The sequence below is a fragment of the Falco naumanni genome, chromosome 2 (genome assembly GCF_017639655.2).
Source record: "Falco naumanni isolate bFalNau1 chromosome 2, bFalNau1.pat, whole genome shotgun sequence".
Classification (NCBI taxonomy): domain Eukaryota; kingdom Metazoa; phylum Chordata; class Aves; order Falconiformes; family Falconidae; genus Falco; species Falco naumanni.
Window position 1 is genome coordinate 106,967,361 of NC_054055.1, and position 21,152 is coordinate 106,988,512.

The 21,152-nt window shown below is 34.5% G+C and overlaps 1 protein-coding gene across 1 annotated transcript in view; it reads left to right on the forward strand.

The window, feature by feature from the left end:
• Window positions 1-21,152, forward strand: part of TMPRSS15 (transmembrane serine protease 15) — a 56,728-nt gene that overhangs the window by 17,893 nt on the left and 17,683 nt on the right. The window contains exons 10-20 of the mRNA XM_040584306.1: window positions 614-722; window positions 3,454-3,563; window positions 5,519-5,659; window positions 6,877-7,026; window positions 9,317-9,419; window positions 9,888-10,038; window positions 11,233-11,374; window positions 16,220-16,309; window positions 17,603-17,728; window positions 18,194-18,325; window positions 20,694-20,804. Of these exons, the coding sequence (XP_040440240.1) occupies window positions 614-722; window positions 3,454-3,563; window positions 5,519-5,659; window positions 6,877-7,026; window positions 9,317-9,419; window positions 9,888-10,038; window positions 11,233-11,374; window positions 16,220-16,309; window positions 17,603-17,728; window positions 18,194-18,325; window positions 20,694-20,804 (1,365 nt within the window). The remainder of the gene's footprint in view (window positions 1-613; window positions 723-3,453; window positions 3,564-5,518; window positions 5,660-6,876; window positions 7,027-9,316; window positions 9,420-9,887; window positions 10,039-11,232; window positions 11,375-16,219; window positions 16,310-17,602; window positions 17,729-18,193; window positions 18,326-20,693; window positions 20,805-21,152) is intronic.

The following is a 21,152-nucleotide window of genomic DNA, read 5'->3' on the forward strand; positions in this document are numbered from 1 at the left end:
GCAGCATAAAGGGAACAAAACTAACAAAAGCTTTCTGAAAAAATATGTTATGATGGATGACATTTACGTCAGATGAATGAATTCGATAGCTGGCTGGAAACTTAGGCTATCCACTTATCTCTTTGAGTACTTTGTAATATATAAGGCAAGGAACTAGAAAGCTCATAAAAATGGAGGTAGAAATAGTGAGCCGTATCCCTTCTTACTTTTATTCACATGATATCAAATTGTTTCTGGTAGTGCAAACACAGTTTCCTGATTTAAAGTAGCTGTAGATAAGAACTGTTAAGGCAAAATGAAGGAAAGAGAGTTGGATTAGTTGAATCCAACTGTTGAGTTTAAATTGTTTGGACTAGTTTGGATTAGTTGGATTGTCTCTAATTTAAAAATGAATTATCTGTACTGCTTTTCTTCTCATAAAGTACTTTGAGATCAAATAGTCATAGGAATTAGAAGTGGGAGTTGGTAGTGTTTACTTTGTCTTCCCATTGATGCTTACCAAGAATTTCCAAAGTAATCCACGTAAACCAGTACCTAAGGTCACCCTTATTTTGGTTCTGATTCTGTTTTTCAAATGGCATTTTGACAAATGTTCTTCATTATATCTTTACAGCTGCGGTTTGTGATGGAAAATTTATGTTGACTGATTCCTCTGGTTTTTTTCACTCTATGAACTATCCAAAACCGTATAATGCAAATATCGTTTGCCAATGGATTATACTGTAAGCCATTTTCCAATAATTTTCTACCTAACATTTTTTTTAATTATGAGGTGATATTATTTCCTGTACATCAGCTTTTTGCCATTTCTATTCTCCAATACTCCAGCATTAAAAATATGTAATAACATTTTCTCCTTTGTATTTATGTAACTTTTTTTTTTAAAAAAAACAAACTTGTATGCCTAAAACCCGTAAGTATATCAATAATTTTCCCATTTGCAAAAATTCTTTGGTATTATTTTGATACATCTTGTTTATAATATGCATGCACAGGAACATATTTATAAGCTCAAAATAAATCACATAAAATACTTGCACGATATGTGTTTCAAAGTATTACAGTAGATACTAGTCACTAGGTAATGTTTTTATATTATATTACTGTTACTAACAGACAGAATTTTCAAGAATTGCCTTATAATTTATGGGTACACATTTCATCTTGGAGTTAATGGAACCCATGCGCCTAAGTCATGTAGGAATATGTTTTAAAAAAACATGAATATTATTTGACATAACAGCACCAAATGCCTTTTAAGCCCTAAGCACAAGAAGTGGAATTTGTTTAATCAAGGATACATACCCACAGGGAGGGACAGCTATTTGACTTTGACATTCTAGGTCCACTTCATACGCCAGGGAGAAAAAAAGACAGCCATAGTACGTGATAAATCTCATATTAAAGTACACATCTAAAATAAGTGAGATGATTGCAAGTTGAAGCTCCTACAATGACTGCCAATTCAGAAGTTACTGCTTTGAAGGACAGCAATTCTTATTATGTCCTTGTAATAATGGCTGTTCTTTGATTCTAAGAAGTGTTAAATTGGTAAAAGAGTTTCAAAGAAGATTAAGGAAATGCCTATAAAACTGGATAAGATTTGGATTTCTTATTCCCAGTGCTCCTTTGAAAGTGCTAGCCTTTAAGTTTGTTCAGGACTTTGGTCTTCACCATGAAATTTCAGGAAAAAGTAATGGTTTTCTTTCTGTTTAGTATATTAGTTTCTTCTTATCTTCAGCAACACTATTCACCAATAATTGCTGGCTGCACCCAGTTTTAAAATACAGGTGTGTCCCAGTAAATGCACAAGATTGTATCCTTGAGAATTTAGACCTGACCTGTTCCTCAGTTTATGGTGTTGCAGAATTTGAGCATGATGAACAGTTATGTCTCAAGACACTTCTTCCTTCTAAGCTGTTAATTTTGCTTCAAATGATGCTATGGCTGCAAGGAACACTGCATTAGGTAGATATCTGTATCAGCTATGTAGCTAACAGAAGTTTAATTTTGAAAAGAATCATGAGTAATTGCAAATAATACAGGACGTGCTGCAGATCTGTGTAATTACAGATCAACCAATGACAAAAATAATTATATGGTTTTATTTTCCAAGTATCTGCTTTAAAAAAAACTGGCAACACTGACAGTAAAGGCCTGAAAAATTCAATGTGGTGCCAAAGTTTGTCTCCCTTTTGAACAGAATTGTTTTTATGAGGGAACCTTTTGAGTTTTCCAGTACATAATGAGAGACATTTTGCCCTATGATTTGTATTATCCCTATAAAAATGTGTTAAAAGTCACCCTATAATATATCCAAGATTTGATATCTCTTCTGCCTTTCTTTGCCTAGAAATATTTCCCCATTACCTTTAAGAAAAGGTTTTACATTTTCACCCCATTTAACTCTTCTCCAAACGAAGATGTAGTTTCCTCTCCTTTTAAAAGTAAAAGCAGTATGCTCAATATTTCCTTGCAAGATTAGCTTCCTGAAAGAAAGATTACCTTTCAACTATGTTTTACTCTTTTAAAACCAAGGATTTTTTTTTTTTCTTAGGGAGAAATATATAACACACACAAAGGCAAATGCAAATATTCAAATATTTACTAATCAGTACTGATAAGCATCAGCAGGTTGCTGTTGAAAAGTGATCTTCATCGTGTGTCTCAATTCCTGAAAACAATAAATAGTGGTATACGAAGCTAAACTGATTTTGATAGTAGAGTTTTAGAATTCAGACTACCCTATATGTTTGGTGGAAAGCAATGGGAGAACTACTTAGATACAGATTACTGAAAGAACATCTATAACTGCAGCAAAACAAAACCCAGCATTTTTTGCACTTTAATTAAAGTGCCTTTTGTTATTAATCTTACTGGATGATGGTTAGGTTTGATAACATGTTCCCAAACAGTGGATCTGCAATCCTCAAATCTTTATGCAAATCCTGTTTCTGTCATAAAAGACATTATTTTGGACTTTCAGGGGACAGATTTTGCTGTCTTGCTATTCATATTGATACCATGTTACTTTACTATTCCTCTGACTTTAGGAAATTCAGCTGAGCAGTGGTATGTTATCTATTAGTAACGTATTAAAAAGTAACTAAACTAATAAGATGCAAAGAAAGAGAAAAAAAAACCCACAAAAAACTGTTCAGCTGAATATCTCATTCTAGAGTTTAGAAGATTCAGTTCCTAAAATGTACTTAACTCCAGTGAGTAAGTGAGTACTTGCACAGTTACAAAAGGTTTATGCTCTATTCCTTTGGTAATTTTACAAACTAGAAGTCAGCCAAATAGGTCATCTTGATTAATTATCTTGATTAATGTAATTTCACATTGTTTCTAAACTTAACATCATTCAAGCACGTAATGAGTTTACTACAGTCAAAAAATATTACTAGAACATTACTTTCATTTTTGAGGTTTATTTTTCTCTTGTTATCTTAGAGTGCCTCAAGGGTTATCCATTAAACTGAACTTCACTTCTTTTGATACACAGCAGTATGAGGACTATTTAAATATTTTTGAAGGTATAGGACAAAACAAGACCTTAAGAGGTAAGGTTATTTTTCAGCTGATATTATTTTCATTAATACGATTTAAGTGGTAAAATAAGTACTTTTAAGTGACAAAAACTGAATGCATATGTTTAAGTGGAAGAATGCATCTGTAAATTTACTCTTTAGGTAACTGATATTGATATACATATCTACTTTTATAAAGTGACTAAAAAATGCTTCCCTAATGTATTAAGAAATCTCTGGCTTTTTTTTTTTAAGATCCTATTTGAACAATCTTGATAACTTGACTAGAGCCATGGTGTTGTGGGGTCCATGTTTCATTGAAAATATACTGTCAGAAGGTCCTGTAACATAAAATGAAAGCATCCAAACTGAAAAGCGTTGGGAAAAGTACTATGTTGCTTACTGGAATTCGTTACAAGCATGGCATTGCTTTCCTCAGACCTTGAAGTATTGATTCTCTGTCTCTATATTCTCTTCTGGAAAACGGGGATTTTGGCCATTTTTCACAAGGCCTAGTCTATCCAGCTGAATTTCATCAGAGTCAGAAGACATATACTTGAAGATAAATATATAGAGATAAGTCAGAAAGATATTTTATTATTTATCCTTATTTTTGGAAGCAGAGAGGGAATGGGAATTAGAAAAGTAAGACTCATAAAATAAAGAATGGAGAAATTCTGCTTTTTCAGTACGGCTTTGAATTTGACGTCCCCTTTGGAATTTCAGTTTAGATGTGATTGCTTCAATAATGTTCTCTGCAGAAACGATTAACTTGCCATGTTTTTAAGGACTGCTGTGGGGCTGACCAGTAATACCACAAAGACCATGTCAGACTGTCCAGTGGATTGCTTAAACCTGTGCAATTTGAGGGATAGATTTCCAACTATTAGAAATGCCACATGTAGAGGAAAGAAGGACTACAAGACATTTCCAGATTAAGACTCTCCACTTAACTAAAAGAACCTGGGAATGAGGAAGGAAAATAATGCACATGTAATTAAAATGTGAAAGATGATGCCCATTGTCTTTCCATAATGGCACTGTTTCAAATATATATTATTACGAGTAGGTAAAGAGCTCCTCTTCTGAAAAGTAAAGTCTCTCTATCTGAACAAAACTGGGCAAGGAGAAGAGAAAGAGAGGAGGCATAAACTTTCACAGAACAGTGAGGAATTCAGGGTTTTCTTTACCCTGAATACAGTCATTATTCTAACTGTCATTGCCTGGCATCATAGCAGCTTTAGGTGGAGGAGAAACTATTTACGATTACTTGTATCAATCCTCTCATTTCACACATATGGAAATTATATAAGTGAATTTAAATTATTTTAAAATTCAAAGTCCAAATTTAGATTTAGATAGAATCATAGAACTGCTCAGCCTGGAAGGGGCCATGAAAGGTCCTCTGGTCTAACCTTTCATGGAAAAGGGAGCCTAGACGATTTAGCACACTGTCCAGTCACTTCTTGAATCATTACAATTGTTCCTGCACCGTATGCTTCATGTCTACATCACAAAATGAAATTCCTATGTAATTTCACAGTTTCTTTACTCTTTCATTATCTGTAAGTATATGTGCTAATTGTTAAACTGTGAGAGTAAGTATTTGTAACAAAAATATGTAATCAATACTGTGATTCTAGTTTCAGAGTGCATAGCTGTGAGTTTTGAGAACATTGATAGCATAATAAGCATGGTTATGAAGATTATAGTATTAAATATGTGTACTATAATAGGCATTTCTCCACTAGCTGATACCCATATTGATGGATATGAGAGATGGCGTGTGCAGAATACTTATATGGCAGCCAAACAGCTAAATGCCTTCAGGGTTTTGAAGCTATTGTAGGCAGGACCATAGTACAAGAGGGAAAGCATTTTTTAAGACTCAAAAAGCTAATCCACAGTATTTTTGTAACAGCACTGGAGATTTTAATGTGCACGGGATTGTTTTCTTTCTGACTGTATTATTCTTTATTTTTTCTCAGCTTCTCTGTCAGGGACTAATCCTGAGAATATTTACATTTTTTCTCATGAGGCTACAGCACAGTTTATATCTGATTCTTCTTCTGAAAATTACAGTGGCTTTAATGCAACATACACTACATTTAATGCAAATGAACTAAAGAGTAAGTGTTCTTTTCTTCTGTCTGTATTTGTTTGTTATCCCTAAAGTTTGGTGAAATTATGTTTTCAGTTCGATAAAATGTAGATGAAAAGGGAAGCAGTATTTTCTGGCCTCAGTCCACTAGCTAGATTGACTTGGAGAAATTTCATCCTATTTTAAAGATCAAATCATTGACTTCAGTAAAACTGTCCACAGGTTTACAGGCCTATATCTAGCGGTAGGATGATGCCTTACAAAGTTAACCGGTTTAAATAAGAGTAAAACTCTGGCCATATCTCCATCAGATACCTTTCAGCTAGTTTGTTCACCTGTGAATACTGTTGAATCAATCACTGACACTAATCATTATTCTTTGATCACCCGACAGTACCTGCTCTCCAGAGTTTCTGATGTCCTAATTCATTGCCACAAGCAGTAGTCCCAAATGGTAGAACTAACATACAGGAAAATACCTCTTCAGTAAATAGGCATTGGAAAAAGATGCAATAAAACCTACAGTGACAACAAAATTCAGCAATATGAGTCATGCATTGGTGTTCTTTGGTAATTAGAAAAAAAAAAATCAGATGCAGTTTGGACATGTGAAGGGTTCTTCAGCTGCTAAATTTTGAGCAGGATGTGAATAGGGGATGTGACTGGGAAGGGATATGCTGCAGGAAGCATCCAGAGTGCAATCAAACCCTTGATATGTGGAAGCCCTTGCTGGAGGCTGACCTGTACTTCAGGGTGCTATGAAAAGACCCCGAGCAAAATTTCATGAGAAGTGATGAGAATGTGGCAGCAAATATGAGCAAAGAAGGAGCAAAGGAGGACAAGGAAAAGGGCATCCCTGGTACTTTTCCAGCTGGAGCAATCCAGACCTTGGCAGAGAAAACAGGAAAAGGGCAGGGTTAGCCCTGAGTGTTAGCTATGCAAGGGGTCCTCTCTTATTCCTCCACCACATTACTGGTGAAGGATAAAAAAAAAAAAAAGGTTAGAAGGTTGGTGAATGAGTGCGAAAGCATGTAGGGCCATCTTCAGCAATAGTGTTCTGTTAATAAGTATAAATGTCACGTTTATTTCAGTAGTTATGTTGCATTGCATAGAAGAGGAAATTGAGTTACTGTGGGCTCCAGTTTTAAAGCATATTTAAACATTTGTATTATTTGTCACTCACTCCTTTGTAGTTCTGAGAAAATGTCTCTACCATTTTTATTTACTAGAGGTTCTTATTCACAGATTATGAGAAAGTCAATTGCACTTTTGAAGATGGCTTTTGTTACTGGATACAAGATTTAGATGATGATTCAAACTGGGAAAGAGTTCAGGGTCCTACCTTTCCCTTTATGAGTGGTCCTGATTTTGATCATACATTTGGCAACATGTCAGGTAAGATCAAACAGAAGTTGTTTGCAGATTAAAGGAAAAGTTTGATTCAGCTTATGTTAAACCAATGTACAATGGGTTCTTCATACTGTATTAATAGGATGTAATTTTATTCTGCCATAAAAATATGTAAGAGCTACCAGACAAAATGTTTTATGCTACTAATTGCCATCTTGTAGAAATACATCAAAACTAAAAGAAGTAGTAAAGAAATATATGAAGTTATTAAAGTGTGAGGTATTGAAAAGTTTCAATGCTATTACTATAGTTATTTTAAAATATTAATATAGATAGGTGCCTTACCTGAGAAAGGAATTTCTGTTTCGCAACAGTACTATAGGTCAAATAACTGCATGCTTACCTTAAGGGAAAAAAACATGTATAGGTACATTTTAATGGAATTGCTTCTATTTAATCCCTATCTACTGGTGACATCTGCATGGTCATCACAAAATAATTTTGGTTTTACATGGAATGGACCTGCTGGGCATCTGTGTCCCCAGTTAGAATCACACACCAGACACACTAATTTTCAACACATGTACAAAACATACAAACACTCCAGCAACTGCTATAGCAAACCAACTTAATTGGAAGAGTTGATTATATAAAAAGAGTCAATATTGATAGGAATCAGATCTGGAATGTATATCATGAATGCTTATCCCAGAATTAGACTCCAAAAGTGTTTTTTTTTTCTTCAGTGGGAAAATCAGTCAATCTCTCAGCTAAAATTAATTAATATAATTTAGATTTTGCAGTGGTTATATGTATTCTATGCAAGACTTATACAAAACTTATTCAGTGATGAATAACTGGAAAACGCAAATTAAGTTTTAAGAAGTTACTTCCAGGAAAAGAAAAATATTATTTATCATGTTATTGGATAGAAATTATCCACCTCTCTCTGAGTAAATGCACATTTTCTAAACAATCTTCAGAACACTGTTTTGTCTTTCCGCTTGTTACTTAGAAATACAAATCACATGAAAGAATGTAAAATTTGTTTAATAAAATACTTGACAAAGATGTCTAGCTCACTTGAAATGTTAATTTATTTTAGGTGCTCTGCTTCACTATTCTAGATCTAAGCTGACATACGTAATGTTGCTATATGTAATATTGCTAATGTATTGAATATTCAAATTTCTACAACATGTGTTTGAAGTAAAAACATGAGCTGCATCATTAATATCTAGCTACTACATACATTCTGTGAGAGTCTAGTTTTGTTTTGATGCTCTTTGAAAGCAAAGGACTTAATACATACTCAGCAACTTATTCTGAATACTCAGAGAACTGATGAAACGAAGACAGAGAACTGTCATTTTCACTATGTGAAAACCTTTTCTGAAAAACAATGCTATGCTCATTTTCTCAAAACTAGACACCATGTATATTTTAATGCATGCTTTCTAAGTCAGCATAGGAAATGAAAGGTCTGATTCAGATTTTAGAGTAATTTTCAGGTACTTTAACCTCCCACATGAAAAAGCTAGCTAATCTAGAAGTATAAATAACAGAATATAGTGTGTATATAATCTATATTATATAATTATATTTATAATTATTTGTAGATTCTATGAATATAATATTTGCAAATATATGTATTAGATAGAATAAAATCTAAAATTACAGATATTATTTCAATAGACTAAGAATTTTATTTCAGGACTTCAAACTCTGCCAAATTTTGCTTTTCTTGTGATACAATGCCTCTGTAGGCTGGCCTCATGTTATATTTCTATATGGGAACATGAAGTCCAAATTCCCAGCTACAAGGATTAACTTAGAAAAAGCTAAAACCCCAGTTTCCCCAAATAATGTATTTTGCTTGTTTATAATGCTTCACCTTGCTATAAAATATTCATGTAGTCATTCTCTCACCACCCTCAAAATGCAACTCATATTTCCCATTATTATGTGGATAAAAATTATAAAAATGTCAGGGTTTTTTTCTGCAAAATCATAAGAAATGTCAAACAGGAAGACATTTTTATAAACTAAGTAGAAACTAATCAGGTGAATCACTGCCTTCACCAAATAAAAGGCAGATCTCCCACTGACTTCAAAAGGACCTATTTCATGTCTAGTTCTGAGGAGCGTCTGCAAGCTTACAAGTTGATTTTAATGTGTCATTGACTGATGAATATAATCATTCACGTTTATTGTGTCAGGAATCTTCTGTCATGCAACACTGACTGTGCTTGATACTATTTTTAATGTAAAAACTCTCATTAAAAATACAAATCAGTAATTTTGTACTGACTAAAATGTGGTCATTATCCTGCAGGATTTTATATTTCAACACCCATAGGACTTGGATTCAGAGAAGAGAGAGTTCGGATTCTGAGTTTGCCTTTGAACTCTTCAGATTCATCTTGTCTTAGCTTTTGGTATCCTTACATAATTCCTAAACATATACTTTGTTTAAGAATAAAACCAAATAGCTTTCTTTCATATATAATATTAATCCAAGTCAGTATGCCAGCAACAGAAGCCTGCTTCTGTTTGGAATTCCATGATTGGTTTCAATTTCAGGTCTGAAAGTTTGGCTCCTTTAAAGGTTTGATTCTTTCAGGTAGCTTTAATTTATTTTATTTTTCACCTTGCATCCAATATTCCTCTCTATACAGAAATTATGTTAAGAATCCCTGAAATGTTTTTTGTTGTGAAGCTTAACTAGGCTTCTGCAGAAAGCTTAGCAAATTACCAAGTAAAACTTAGGTGTAATCTAAACATATGATTCTTTTTCTTTTCATATGCAAATTAGCCCTTGTTCCATAAAACATTTTATAAAGTAAAAAGCTTGATAATTTTTCATGAAATTTCACTTTATTCTAAAATTGTTCTTTCCCCTCTAGGTATTTCATGTACGGTACTAATGTTTATCGTTTAAGAGTTAGTGTAAGTAATAAGCATGGTTTGGAAAAGATCATTTTCCAGAAAGAAGGAAACTATGGAAACAACTGGCATTATGGACAAGTAACTTTAAATGAAACGTCTGATTTTAAGGTTTGTAAACTGCTAGTTCTTTTTTTTTTTTTTTTTAGCTAAACTGACATCCGTTTTTTCTGCCAAATGAACCCAGTGATCCACAGATCCAAAGATAATATCTAGTTCTATTTACTAATGCATGTCATCAAATAAATATTAACATGCAGAAGACAAGAGTCCCCATTTGAATTGTCACACCATCCCCTTCCCTACTCTGGAATTTAAAGTATTATTGTAGAAAACAGAAAATCTTAAGATTGTCATGGGATAATCAATGTTATCATGAAAGAGAGCTTTCCACAAAACAAGGGTGTTCAAAGCCTATCAAAATCTGATGTGGAGTTTAAAACCTCAAGAGCAAGTATATGAGGCACTAAGACTTGAGAAGATTTAAATTAACTAACTTCTTATTCTGAAGCAGTGTTTTCACTAACTAATTACAGAATAATTCATTGGAAGTGTGTTCCAGGCACTTGCTGGTGCCACATGGTTAACTGACCTGACTTTTATCTGTAAACAAAAGGAGGAGACTTATGTTAGGCGTTTCCCTCAGCAACTCCCCACTGAAACTTCTTTTTATAGGTATTTGGGATAGCTTGTCCTGCTATAATAGTTTTTACTGATGCAAAAACACTGCCAGAAAGATACATTTACCACTTGAGGAAGTAAGTGCATCTGTGACCTGGCTGCATCTGATTCTCAGCAAATGTGTGTTTTATTATGTCAGGAAGAGTGCTATACCTACTTATATTTCACCAGCACAACTTCCTTGACGGCAGGATTGCTTTAAATGTGTGGATATTAAAGTACAATAACAATTCCATTTTTCATGAAAGATCAATTCCAATTTTTCATGAAGATATGCCCGTAGATCAGGAGAAGTTTGGACTGGTGAGTGATACAGTAATTGTGTTTCAAAAGTTACATATATCTATATATAAAAGGTAAAGTTATTTAATAGCTTTAAATTATGTTCATAATTTATACAAAGAAGATCCTGCATCTTTAGAATGAGGCACTTGGTTTACATAGTGCTGTTTTGTTTTGTGAGGAGTTCTGTCTCATCCCTGATGCCCTCCTCCGAGTATAGCACCAGTATAAATTAGTGGAAATAGGAGCATTCAAGAAGGATGACACAATGGTTCAGTATAGGAAGCTGAAAAATATTTCATTAAATTATAAAATTCTATACTTTTTTTTCATGAACTTCAGGTTATTTTTGATGCCTTTAAAAAGCGTGGTCCCAGTGATATTGCCTTGGATGACATTGGCCTGACAAAGGGAAAGTGTAATGAAAGTATGTATATAGAGCCAACTGCGATTCCACCTGTTACTACTGTTCCTTCAGCTCCTAGTAAGTAAACACTATATTACAGTTGATTGCCATTTCCTATTACTGTACTTGTGTATGAGTGATTCAGAATTTGCAGCTGTCACTTTTATAAAAATCTTTCTTCACCATTATAAAATTATTTTCAGGATAACGTACTAGGGAACAGGTTCCCTGCCCATGACTCTGTTGATAGCAACAGAACTGGTAGATTCACAGTTTAAGCTATGAGTACTTGAAAGAATGAAGGATAATTAAAGAATTCAGAATTTTCCTCTAAAAGCTTTAATTAGTAAAGCTTCCAGGAAGCCGCTGAAGGGGGGAGGAAGAAGAAGGAGAATTAAAATTATAACCACTGTATTTGAAATTATAAGTAATGTAGCTGGGGAATAAGGGAATGAGCAAAGTCATGTAATAATATCAGTAGAGGTCTCAACAGTAAAAATTCAAGCTGTGAGAACACATGCCCACCAAAAACTCCCCTATTTTAGGGGAATTAATCTATTTGTGCCATAATGGTTTAAGAATGGAGCACAATATGAGTGTCTAATACCCAAAATGGAGGTATTACCTGGAACAAGGCTCAGAATGAATGAGTTCTTTCCAATGTGAAGCGATATTTGTTTCAACAAAAATTTAAATAGGGAAACAGAAAGGCAGGACAGTCAGCAGCTCAGGTAATGAGTAGACAAAAAAACCCGTATCAATGAACTCTTTCCACTCCCTAATCTAATGAGAGGTTTCAATATTTGCATAAATCATAGAATGTGTCAAAATCTAAGCCTAATACCTTCAATTTTGCCTTTGCTAACTCTACTATTTGTGGTAAGGCAAAAATTATAAGTGCTTGCTGTTAATAGTAATGGATGGGGCTTTTTTCCTGCTTGATGGTGCCTTAGCTCATTTGGTCTTACTGCCTTCTTGGCACCTCATCTAAGTCCCAGGTTCAGTGGGAAACTGGAAAAGGGTTGTTTTTATTTGCACATTTTTGAATCTTCTCCAAGTAGAAGTTAATGAAACATGATACATCACTACCTATAGTGCATATGCACTTACCCAGACAGGTTGTACAGCCTGATGCAGACCTATCATGTTGCAGAGTCTTTTAGAGGAAAGCAGAGAGATTTAAGCATCCTCAAAACATTACAGTTTCACAGAGATACTTAGAAAAATCTCACTGAGAAAAATATGAAAAGTACCTGTACACATCATTATAAATCCAGAAAATGTACATGAAAAATGAAAATTGCATATGATGTTAACCAGGTCCATGCGCATTCATAGCAAAACCTGGTACAAATATGAATAGGTCTCACAGAAAAAAATAATTAAAATATTTGATAGGGCTTTATAAATTATTGTGAAAGAGCCATGAACCTTTTGGAAAAAAAGAGATTTTTACAAAAGATCTATTCACAGATGGCTTCAAATCATTAAAACAAACTGAGCATGTTCCAGGAGTGTGTGCTATTAGATTTACTGTCACAAGGCACAGCTAGTTGCCCTCTTGACATCATATAGTAAATAAAAATGGTCTAAATTTAATAGAAAAAGACTGTTTGAGTTGTATTTATGTTGAAGCACTATGTACTAATGTTGTCATCCTATGAAATCTATCATTTCTAAATCTACCACATTAGGCCAGGTAAGAAAACAAAACCTTCTAACTATAAGAGCAAAATTTTGTTTTAGAGCTCCATCCTGAGACACAGGGAGATAAAGTTCAAGAACATGTCTCTGTCAGCAACATTAAATTTTAATAACACTAGTAATTTCAGTTATAATTTACCAAAGTGAATTTCGGAATTTGATTGTAATTTTCACTAAAGTAATACTGTGGAGAGGTGCTGATGTCTGCCACCTCCAGACATCATTCAGGTGCTGTTGGTAAACATACCTCACAAGTTAGCATCAGTCTAAAGCAGGGGTCCTCAAACTTTTTAAACAGGGGGCCGGCGTGCGGATGAAGTGGCAGATCTGCGGCTGCTTGGTTTCCCCCCCCAACCCCGGGGGGGGTGGGGGGGGGGGGGGGGGGGGGGGGGTGTCTGTAAATACCGGGGGCCGGATTGAGGACCCCTGGTCTAATGATTAGTGGTAGAGTGACCCTGTGGTAAATAGTAGCTTAGTGCTGCTGTGAAAATACCAAAGAAATATCATTCAAATTATAGATGTCTACCCAAAATATGGCGATGAAGTTTTAATATTCAAAAAAAGGATCTGGTCATGTGGCATAGAAGTATTTATGAAACAGGTTAGAGAGGATCCATATTGTCCTTCAATATGATACAAAAGAACAGTCTAAGCTGTTGCTGGGTAAAAAACCTAAACTTTTGCATAAATTTGTTGGGGCATGCTAGGCATATGCTGTCTGTAACCTGCTGAAAAGAAAGTGAATATGTTATCAATCATCTTCAAAGAAGTCTGAAATTACTTTGATAGATATGGTATGAGCTTACTAACACTTGTTTTCACTACAAATGTCATGTCTGTAAACAAAAGATGAAAGAATCTGAGCTGAGCCAATTTCTTTTGCTAGACTTAGAGCTTCAGTAAGAGGCACTGGCATCATTCACACTGCCACAAAAGCTTACGGAATAATAAAAAAAAAATATATTTTGGTGGTGGGATAGGGAAGCTGGATTTGCTTTTGTCTTTTGCAGAAAACTGTCAGCCTTACACTTTCATCTAAACCGGATTGCTTTCATCTTCGTATTGATTTATAACTTGTCTGTTAACACAAACAGTGTGGAAATTACAGCGTAGATTCCACACTTAAGATGTGTATGTCGATATAAATTAATGTGTTGGACAAAGCACAGAGGATTATTTTATGAATATGTCATATATTTTCTACAGTGTTGAGAAAATTATCTGTTATGCTCAATGAAAGGACCAAGTTTATTGGTGCTGATTGCTATTTGGTTCTCTAACGAGTGACAGATATACAAATAACTCCACATAAGTTTGTGTTTAAAGATCACTGGAAATTTTTAAAACAGTTTTTCCAGACATGAGTAAAATCAATTACTTCCATCATTTTTCAGTGCAGGAGAACAAAAACCATTACTAATGTGTCTTGTAGTTAACACCAGATCAGATTTCACCATAAGTTGCCCCTACTCTGCTATTAAGAAAGTTGGTTTTGATCAGCAGATGATATGTCTAAGAATCATGTATTTTTCATGCAACTTTACAGTAGTTGTGTGTCTGTTTGTATGTGCGGTAATGTGCCATAAAAAAAGCCAGTGTCGTCCATATTTGTTTTTAATGGTATTTACAGAAAGTGGTCCTCACTGTGAGCCATACAGCTAAATCATATTATGCTTGGTGGTCAGTGTGCGATTGTTAACAGTTCCTTTTCCTTTTGGAGAGTTTGGCTTTTCTAACCAGGAGTAATTTTGTGAAATAGAAAGTTCTAGAAGATGGCTGTCATGAGAATCTCTCTTGTATTTAGTGGGGCTTCCTCCCAGTGGGATTCAATTGGGCAAACTCAGTAGGACTTGTAGATTATGTCCCTAGTCCCCAGGCAAGTGGCTCAGAGTGTGCAACATGGACAGACATAATGAAACCCAAAATTTGAGCTATAAGGGGGTGAGCGTTAAAAGTTTAGCCAAAGTCTGAAAGTTAAAAATATAAAATCTAATTCAAAGAATAAAACCGCAACAAAGGAAAATAAAAAAAGGTAGATTTCTTCTGTTTTGACTTCTATTTCCTGAAGCAGGTGGAGGAGCCCTGTTTATTTTTGAATAAAGTAATTGCAAACAACAGAAGAGGGAACACACCAAAATTCATTCTTATGGTAAAGCTGAAATGAAAAGAAATAAGATTTCTTAACATGAAGTAAAGATTTTGAATATGAAGCTGACATATTTTGGATGTAAACCACCACCTAAACTATATATTGAAAGAGAATATTGAATATGTAATGTACTGTTGGATATGTCTATGTGTGTGAATGTTTACATCTGTGTATATACATATCTACAATATTTGCTTTTAAATTTTGTTCATTTTTATATATAAGTACATATACAAGTTTATCATAAAGACCTTTCTTACTCGAGCAGTTTTTTCAAAGAAAAAAAAAATGGGTACTTTGACCATTTACACGGTTTAAGTGTAAAAGTTTTCGGGGTCCTGCTGATGAAATCTAACAGTGTAAGGGTGTTTTTGATATAAAGTTTATTTTCTAGATGACAAAATGGGCTTTATACTTGAGTATCTCTGCTAATGCTGCAAGATCAATCGGGTAATAAGCAAGGCATACAAGTCAACTGCATAAATAGGTTATATTTGGGAGGGTGGGAGAGTGGGAACAGCTTTCCCTCTTTCTTTGACATTTTCTACCTTTTATAATAATGTCCTATTAAATTATACAGTTGACTGTATCACACCTTTTTTTCTTCGTATTTTCTGTCATATGCACAGCTTCCAGAACGATAATCACCAAAGGAAGGACAGCCTGTGTCCTTCACCTAGCTACATGGCAAAGACTTCTCATAGCACCACCGTGAATACAGTTGTGTACCTGGGCACTAGCACTTCACAAACAGCAATATATGGACTATAGCTGTACATAACACTATGCATCGATTGTGTCAGCAGGTCTGACTTTGACACTATAACTAATAAGGACAGTGAAATTCTTACACGTGTTTTTTCCTCAATGCTGTGTCCTTATCAGTGTTGGCTTCTAACAACTCACCGTTCAAGCTTTATATTAATGACACTGTAACTGAACCCTTATAGTGATGAAGTTAGCTTGAATATCCTCTTCAGAATTTTTTTTTTCCAAATTATTTTTGATACAATGGAAGGCAAAAGTAAGACAATAGGTTAATTATGGTTTTGAAATGTTTTCTTTTTCAGCTGACTGTGGAGGTCCAGTTGAACTGTGGGAGCCAAACAGTACATTCAGCTCTGAAAACTTTCCAAACAATTATCCTAATCAAGCTTTCTGTAAGTCATTCTTCTCCAAGTCTTGGGAAAAGTTTAGCCATATAAAAGTAGAGATACTAAATCTGCTTTCCCAAGTCAGATGTTGTCAAGCAAATATTAAGCCATACACAATGGGATCTTCTAAGTAAACTCTGTATGGCACTTAGCAGAAGCTAAGGAATTGTGCCATTTGAATAAAAAGTGATGAAGACAAGGATAATCCCTTGGAATGGGTTCAGACAGGCCAATTCCATCATGCATGCCTATTATGTTAAATACCTTTATGCCAATGCCACAACAAACAAAGTGCTGAAAGTCCCCATTTTAACATTATAGCTCAATGTATTTGCCAGGTTAGTACCATCTCTTCTGTTAAGTAGTTTACCTTTTTTAGGGGCAAAGAACGTGTGCATGCATTTTGGAAGGGATCCTCTCTTTATTGAGGGTTTCTTAACATACCAGTGAAAACGTTATTCTACTGATGTTATTTGATTTACATCAAGCTACAGATGGCAAAAGTGAAAAAGTTCCAATGTGGCCCACTATGTGCTGTTGATGGATGAAGCAAGAAAGAGAACTTTGCCATTGCTTCTTAATGAAATTTTAATTATTTATTACTTCACCTTTAACTGGAGAATTGTGTTGGGATGCTCATCACAAGAGCTGTAATTTTGTGTTTCTGTCCCGCTTGAGATATGGCTTTCATTTCCAGGCATTAATTTCACAAGTTCCCAAATGAGATTCCTACTAGTGAGAAGATACTTCTCATTCTATGAATAGATTAAAAAAAATGTTTGTTTGTTTTTTTTTTACTTTCTTTACAATATTTCCATAGTATCCATACTAACATAGGTTACATATGATAAAGCATAGGCTAAACAAGCAAATACTTCTCTAGAAAGACATCTAACTTGAAAGACAGGCTTCTGTCACTGATTATACAAATTATCTTACTATCAAATAAGACTTAAGTCACAAGACTATTTGTCACATTTTCACAGTTACAAAAGAATTAGCTTTGCTATTTTAGGGACACTCACAGTTATCAGAATGGTAAAAACATGCATATGTATATGTCTTAGGAGCCCAAATCCAGTTTTCAAAAGTGTTTTAGAGAATGAATCAATTGAATTTTGGATCTTGACAGCATAAGTTGCTTTCAAAGATAAGATTTAGACTTCTGTGTCCCCTGGGTGATTCTTGACAGTTTAGCAGAGACAATTTTCCCCAAAAATACTTCAACATGAAAATGACACTTTAAATGTAACAACCGAAAAGCTGATTTTAGTGTGTGCATGTGTTATTATTTTCTAGGTGTATGGTACTTAAATGCTGAAAATGGAAAAAACATTCAACTTCATTTTCAGGTTTTTGATCTGGAAAATATTTATGATGTAGTTGAAATCAGAGATGGCAGAGGAGCCAATTCCTTACTTTTGGGCAAGTAACACCATTGGGTACTAAAAAATGTAATCAGAGAGCTGGAAGCAAACTGATGGATATAATATAAAGAAAATTAATTATCCCTAATTTCATTCTACCTTTCTTCACATTTTTGGGTCTCAGAAATTATGAGGAAAATGAGAAAGCATACTGTATGTGACCTCACATTTCCCAAATGTTTGCATACACTCTGCTTTCTATGCAATCCAAATGAAATTAACTTCTCAATAAATAAGACTGCTCATGTATGTGGAAAAACAAGCATAATCTCTTAGCTGAACCTTATTTTTCTATATGGCTATGTTAAATTTGGGCTTGAACTTTGATCATTGCAGTCTAACAGTTAGGTTTGGCAGAATAATTGTATTCATGTAGTAGCAATATTTGTTTTTGAACCCAAAACACTTTGAAATGCATAAGAACAAAACTGGTTAAATGTATTCATGTTCTGCTGGAGAATAGCTGTCTATACAGGACAAGGGCTATTGCCAGATGTCTTCTCTACAACAAACCAGATGACAGTAATCCTCCTTACGGATAAGTCTGCAACAAAGAAGGGATTTCTTGCAAACTTTACTACTGGATACCATCTAGGTAAGCACATGAACACCTGTATTTAAGAGGTTATACACTGGTCAAATACATTGGAGAAAAAGGGGAAAGTGGAAGGTGACTCTCACCGTTTGATCAACGAAATATGAAAACGTTAAAGAGAAAAAGCCTAGCAGTTACCCATCTGTACTTTATGTTTTCCAGCATGAAAAGTGATGGGTTTGTTGCTTTAGTGTAATTGGACCAATGTCTGTATCTCCTGCAAATCTGTATGATATTATGTGAAAAATTGACTCAAAATGTACCAAAACCTATTCAATTATTGAAGGTAAATACAAACTATTCCCTATACAAGACCCCAAAAAGAGTATCACTTTGTGACTCATTTGAAAGTGTTGTTAATGTATTCTTAAATGCATATGTAAAATATTATCAGTCACACCACTAGAAGAGAAAAATGTATATGGTAACTCTAATTACTGTTTGCAATATGGTCTTTCTTGCACTTTTAGAAATTTGGTCCTCAAGGTGTGAAGGACCTGGAAAGACAGTCTTTCACATATTTGCTCAGCAGTGTTTATGGTCCCAGCCAGTTCCCTTCTGAAAGACTTCTGGGTTTTGGGGGGGGCTGCAGTTAGACTGTCACTCATATAAGTAATTCACCAACCAGCTCTCTAAAACTATGCAAAGTGGACCCAAATGCTGAAGTATGTGGAAGAGCGATATGCTTACCAGGACAAACACTTACTCTAAGCCAAATCTTGATGGAGTTAATTAGAGGCTTTTTCTTGCTTCTGTGGAAGTTTGATAGCAGAACAAAGTGAAGGAAAAAGTAGTTTGTATTCAGAGATGTGTGAAGTACCATTCATTTCCATGAACAGAAAGTCAACAAGAATATATGATATTTTTCTTACTTTAAGCATCATAAAAAAGTATCTCCCAGCATGTTTAGCTAGCTGCAGCTTTTTTATAGATTAACAGTAAGATCAATTTTCATAATATTTAAAAAAAGTCTTAAGCATTGATTTACTTTTGTAAAATCAGCTCCATTTAGTCCCATTGTGCAAGGCTGAGAGATAGGTTTATATGGACATATGACCATTTTTCTTCTTCTTGTTCTACCTTGTCTATCCCATTTGTTCAGTCCAACACTATGCTTTTTATTTTTAGCTGGTTCAGCATCTTTGCTGAGCCAGCTTTGCCCATATTGTGTTGTAAAATAAAAATCAAGCTTAGCAAGGCAGAGTTCTCAAAGATGCCATTGCCAGTTCTGGTTAAATATATTTTAAAAGTTCGATTTGCATGAAAATTATGCTTATTCATGATCCTTGCAGCCAAAGGACAGAGACTAGTGTCATTAACATGCAGGCCCAAGGATAAAAGGATTGTCAGTACATAAATTAATTTTACCAAAAAAGGCTAATTATTCTTTGTATTTTATTTTGCCATGAAATATTGAGGTTTTGAAAAGGAAGCATAATTTGAAAATAAATACTATTGGGTAGTATGCGGTATAATAAAAAGCCTGTCTGAGTGAGAACTGAATTCTGTGGAAAATCTACATCAGTTATGGCCACTGAACACATGAAAATCTGGTTCAGTCCTTTTATAGACCATATTCTTTTGATTCCATATTGTACAACAGGCCTTACTGACTAACAAATAAATCATTTTGTATAAATATTAAAAGTTCAAAAGCAAAGCAATTATCTTGCCTTAAATGAGACTTTTAGATAATTAAATGCTTCAGTCAGTAACTCCAGGAAGATAAAATAAAGAAAATAAACAAATTTTCTATAGAATTTGAGTTTATGAGTGTATATTTTTCCCAAATATATAGAACAGTGCCATTAAAAATACACTTTGGCCATAGAAAGAATTATAACTTTATATTTGCTCTCTATCTGATCTGCTTCTGTCACAGAACTGATACTGAAATTTCTGTTACTTTTGTCTCTTCCCCTTTTCCTCCAAGATAGCTTTCGAAAGGAGACTCTTGCCTTTCAGTGATTCTTTACTACTATGCTTGACTTGACATACTTTAAGGTCTCTAAACTTTTGTGAAAGTGCTGAACATCTGAAACTTGGAATCATTAGCCACTTTTGACAGGATTTAATCAGGATTTGACTCCAAAGTTTATTACATGTAACAGAAGAACACTAGTAAACAAGCAATGCTAACTATAGCAGAAACTACAAGGTATAAAATCACAGACTTCATTCTTAATTGGCTTCTATTTATCTGAAAATAATCTTTATTTTGAAAAAGAGATGGATAGGAAAGAAAAGGAAATGAAGGGTTCTGCATACTATCCACTCAACTTTTCTTTCAGGTGAACTGTATGATCTCCAGTGAATATCAACCTTCCTCATAATTACAGATTTGTTTTCCTTTCCTTTTTTCCTTCAGGAGCTTGTGCAGTTGATGAGCATCAGTGTGGTAGTGGGGATTGTATACCATTGCACAACCTTTGTGACAACCTACCTCAGTGCGAAGACGGCTCTGATGAAGCAAAGTGCAGTAAGGTTTCCTTCATACAAAGAGAAGTAATACATGCATATTGGGCAGCAATTACCTAGGAGAATGGCCACAAAACCTCAGCTAGCATAAACTACTGCAGCTGTGTGCAGCCCATGCCAACTTACACAGCAGTATCTCTTAGAGTCTCTCAGGGCCAAACAACAAAGTCACTTTTCTGAGATAGCATATGTGAGGTGGTGAAGACCTCTGGAAAAGGTAGGAAGTTCCTCTATGCTTAAAACGGTGGCTGCTTATAATGGCCTCAAAATTAAATGGAAATTCATTACCTGCTTTCCTTCTGTATCCATTTCGTATTCCCAAATTCTATCACATTTTGCTGTAATTAAT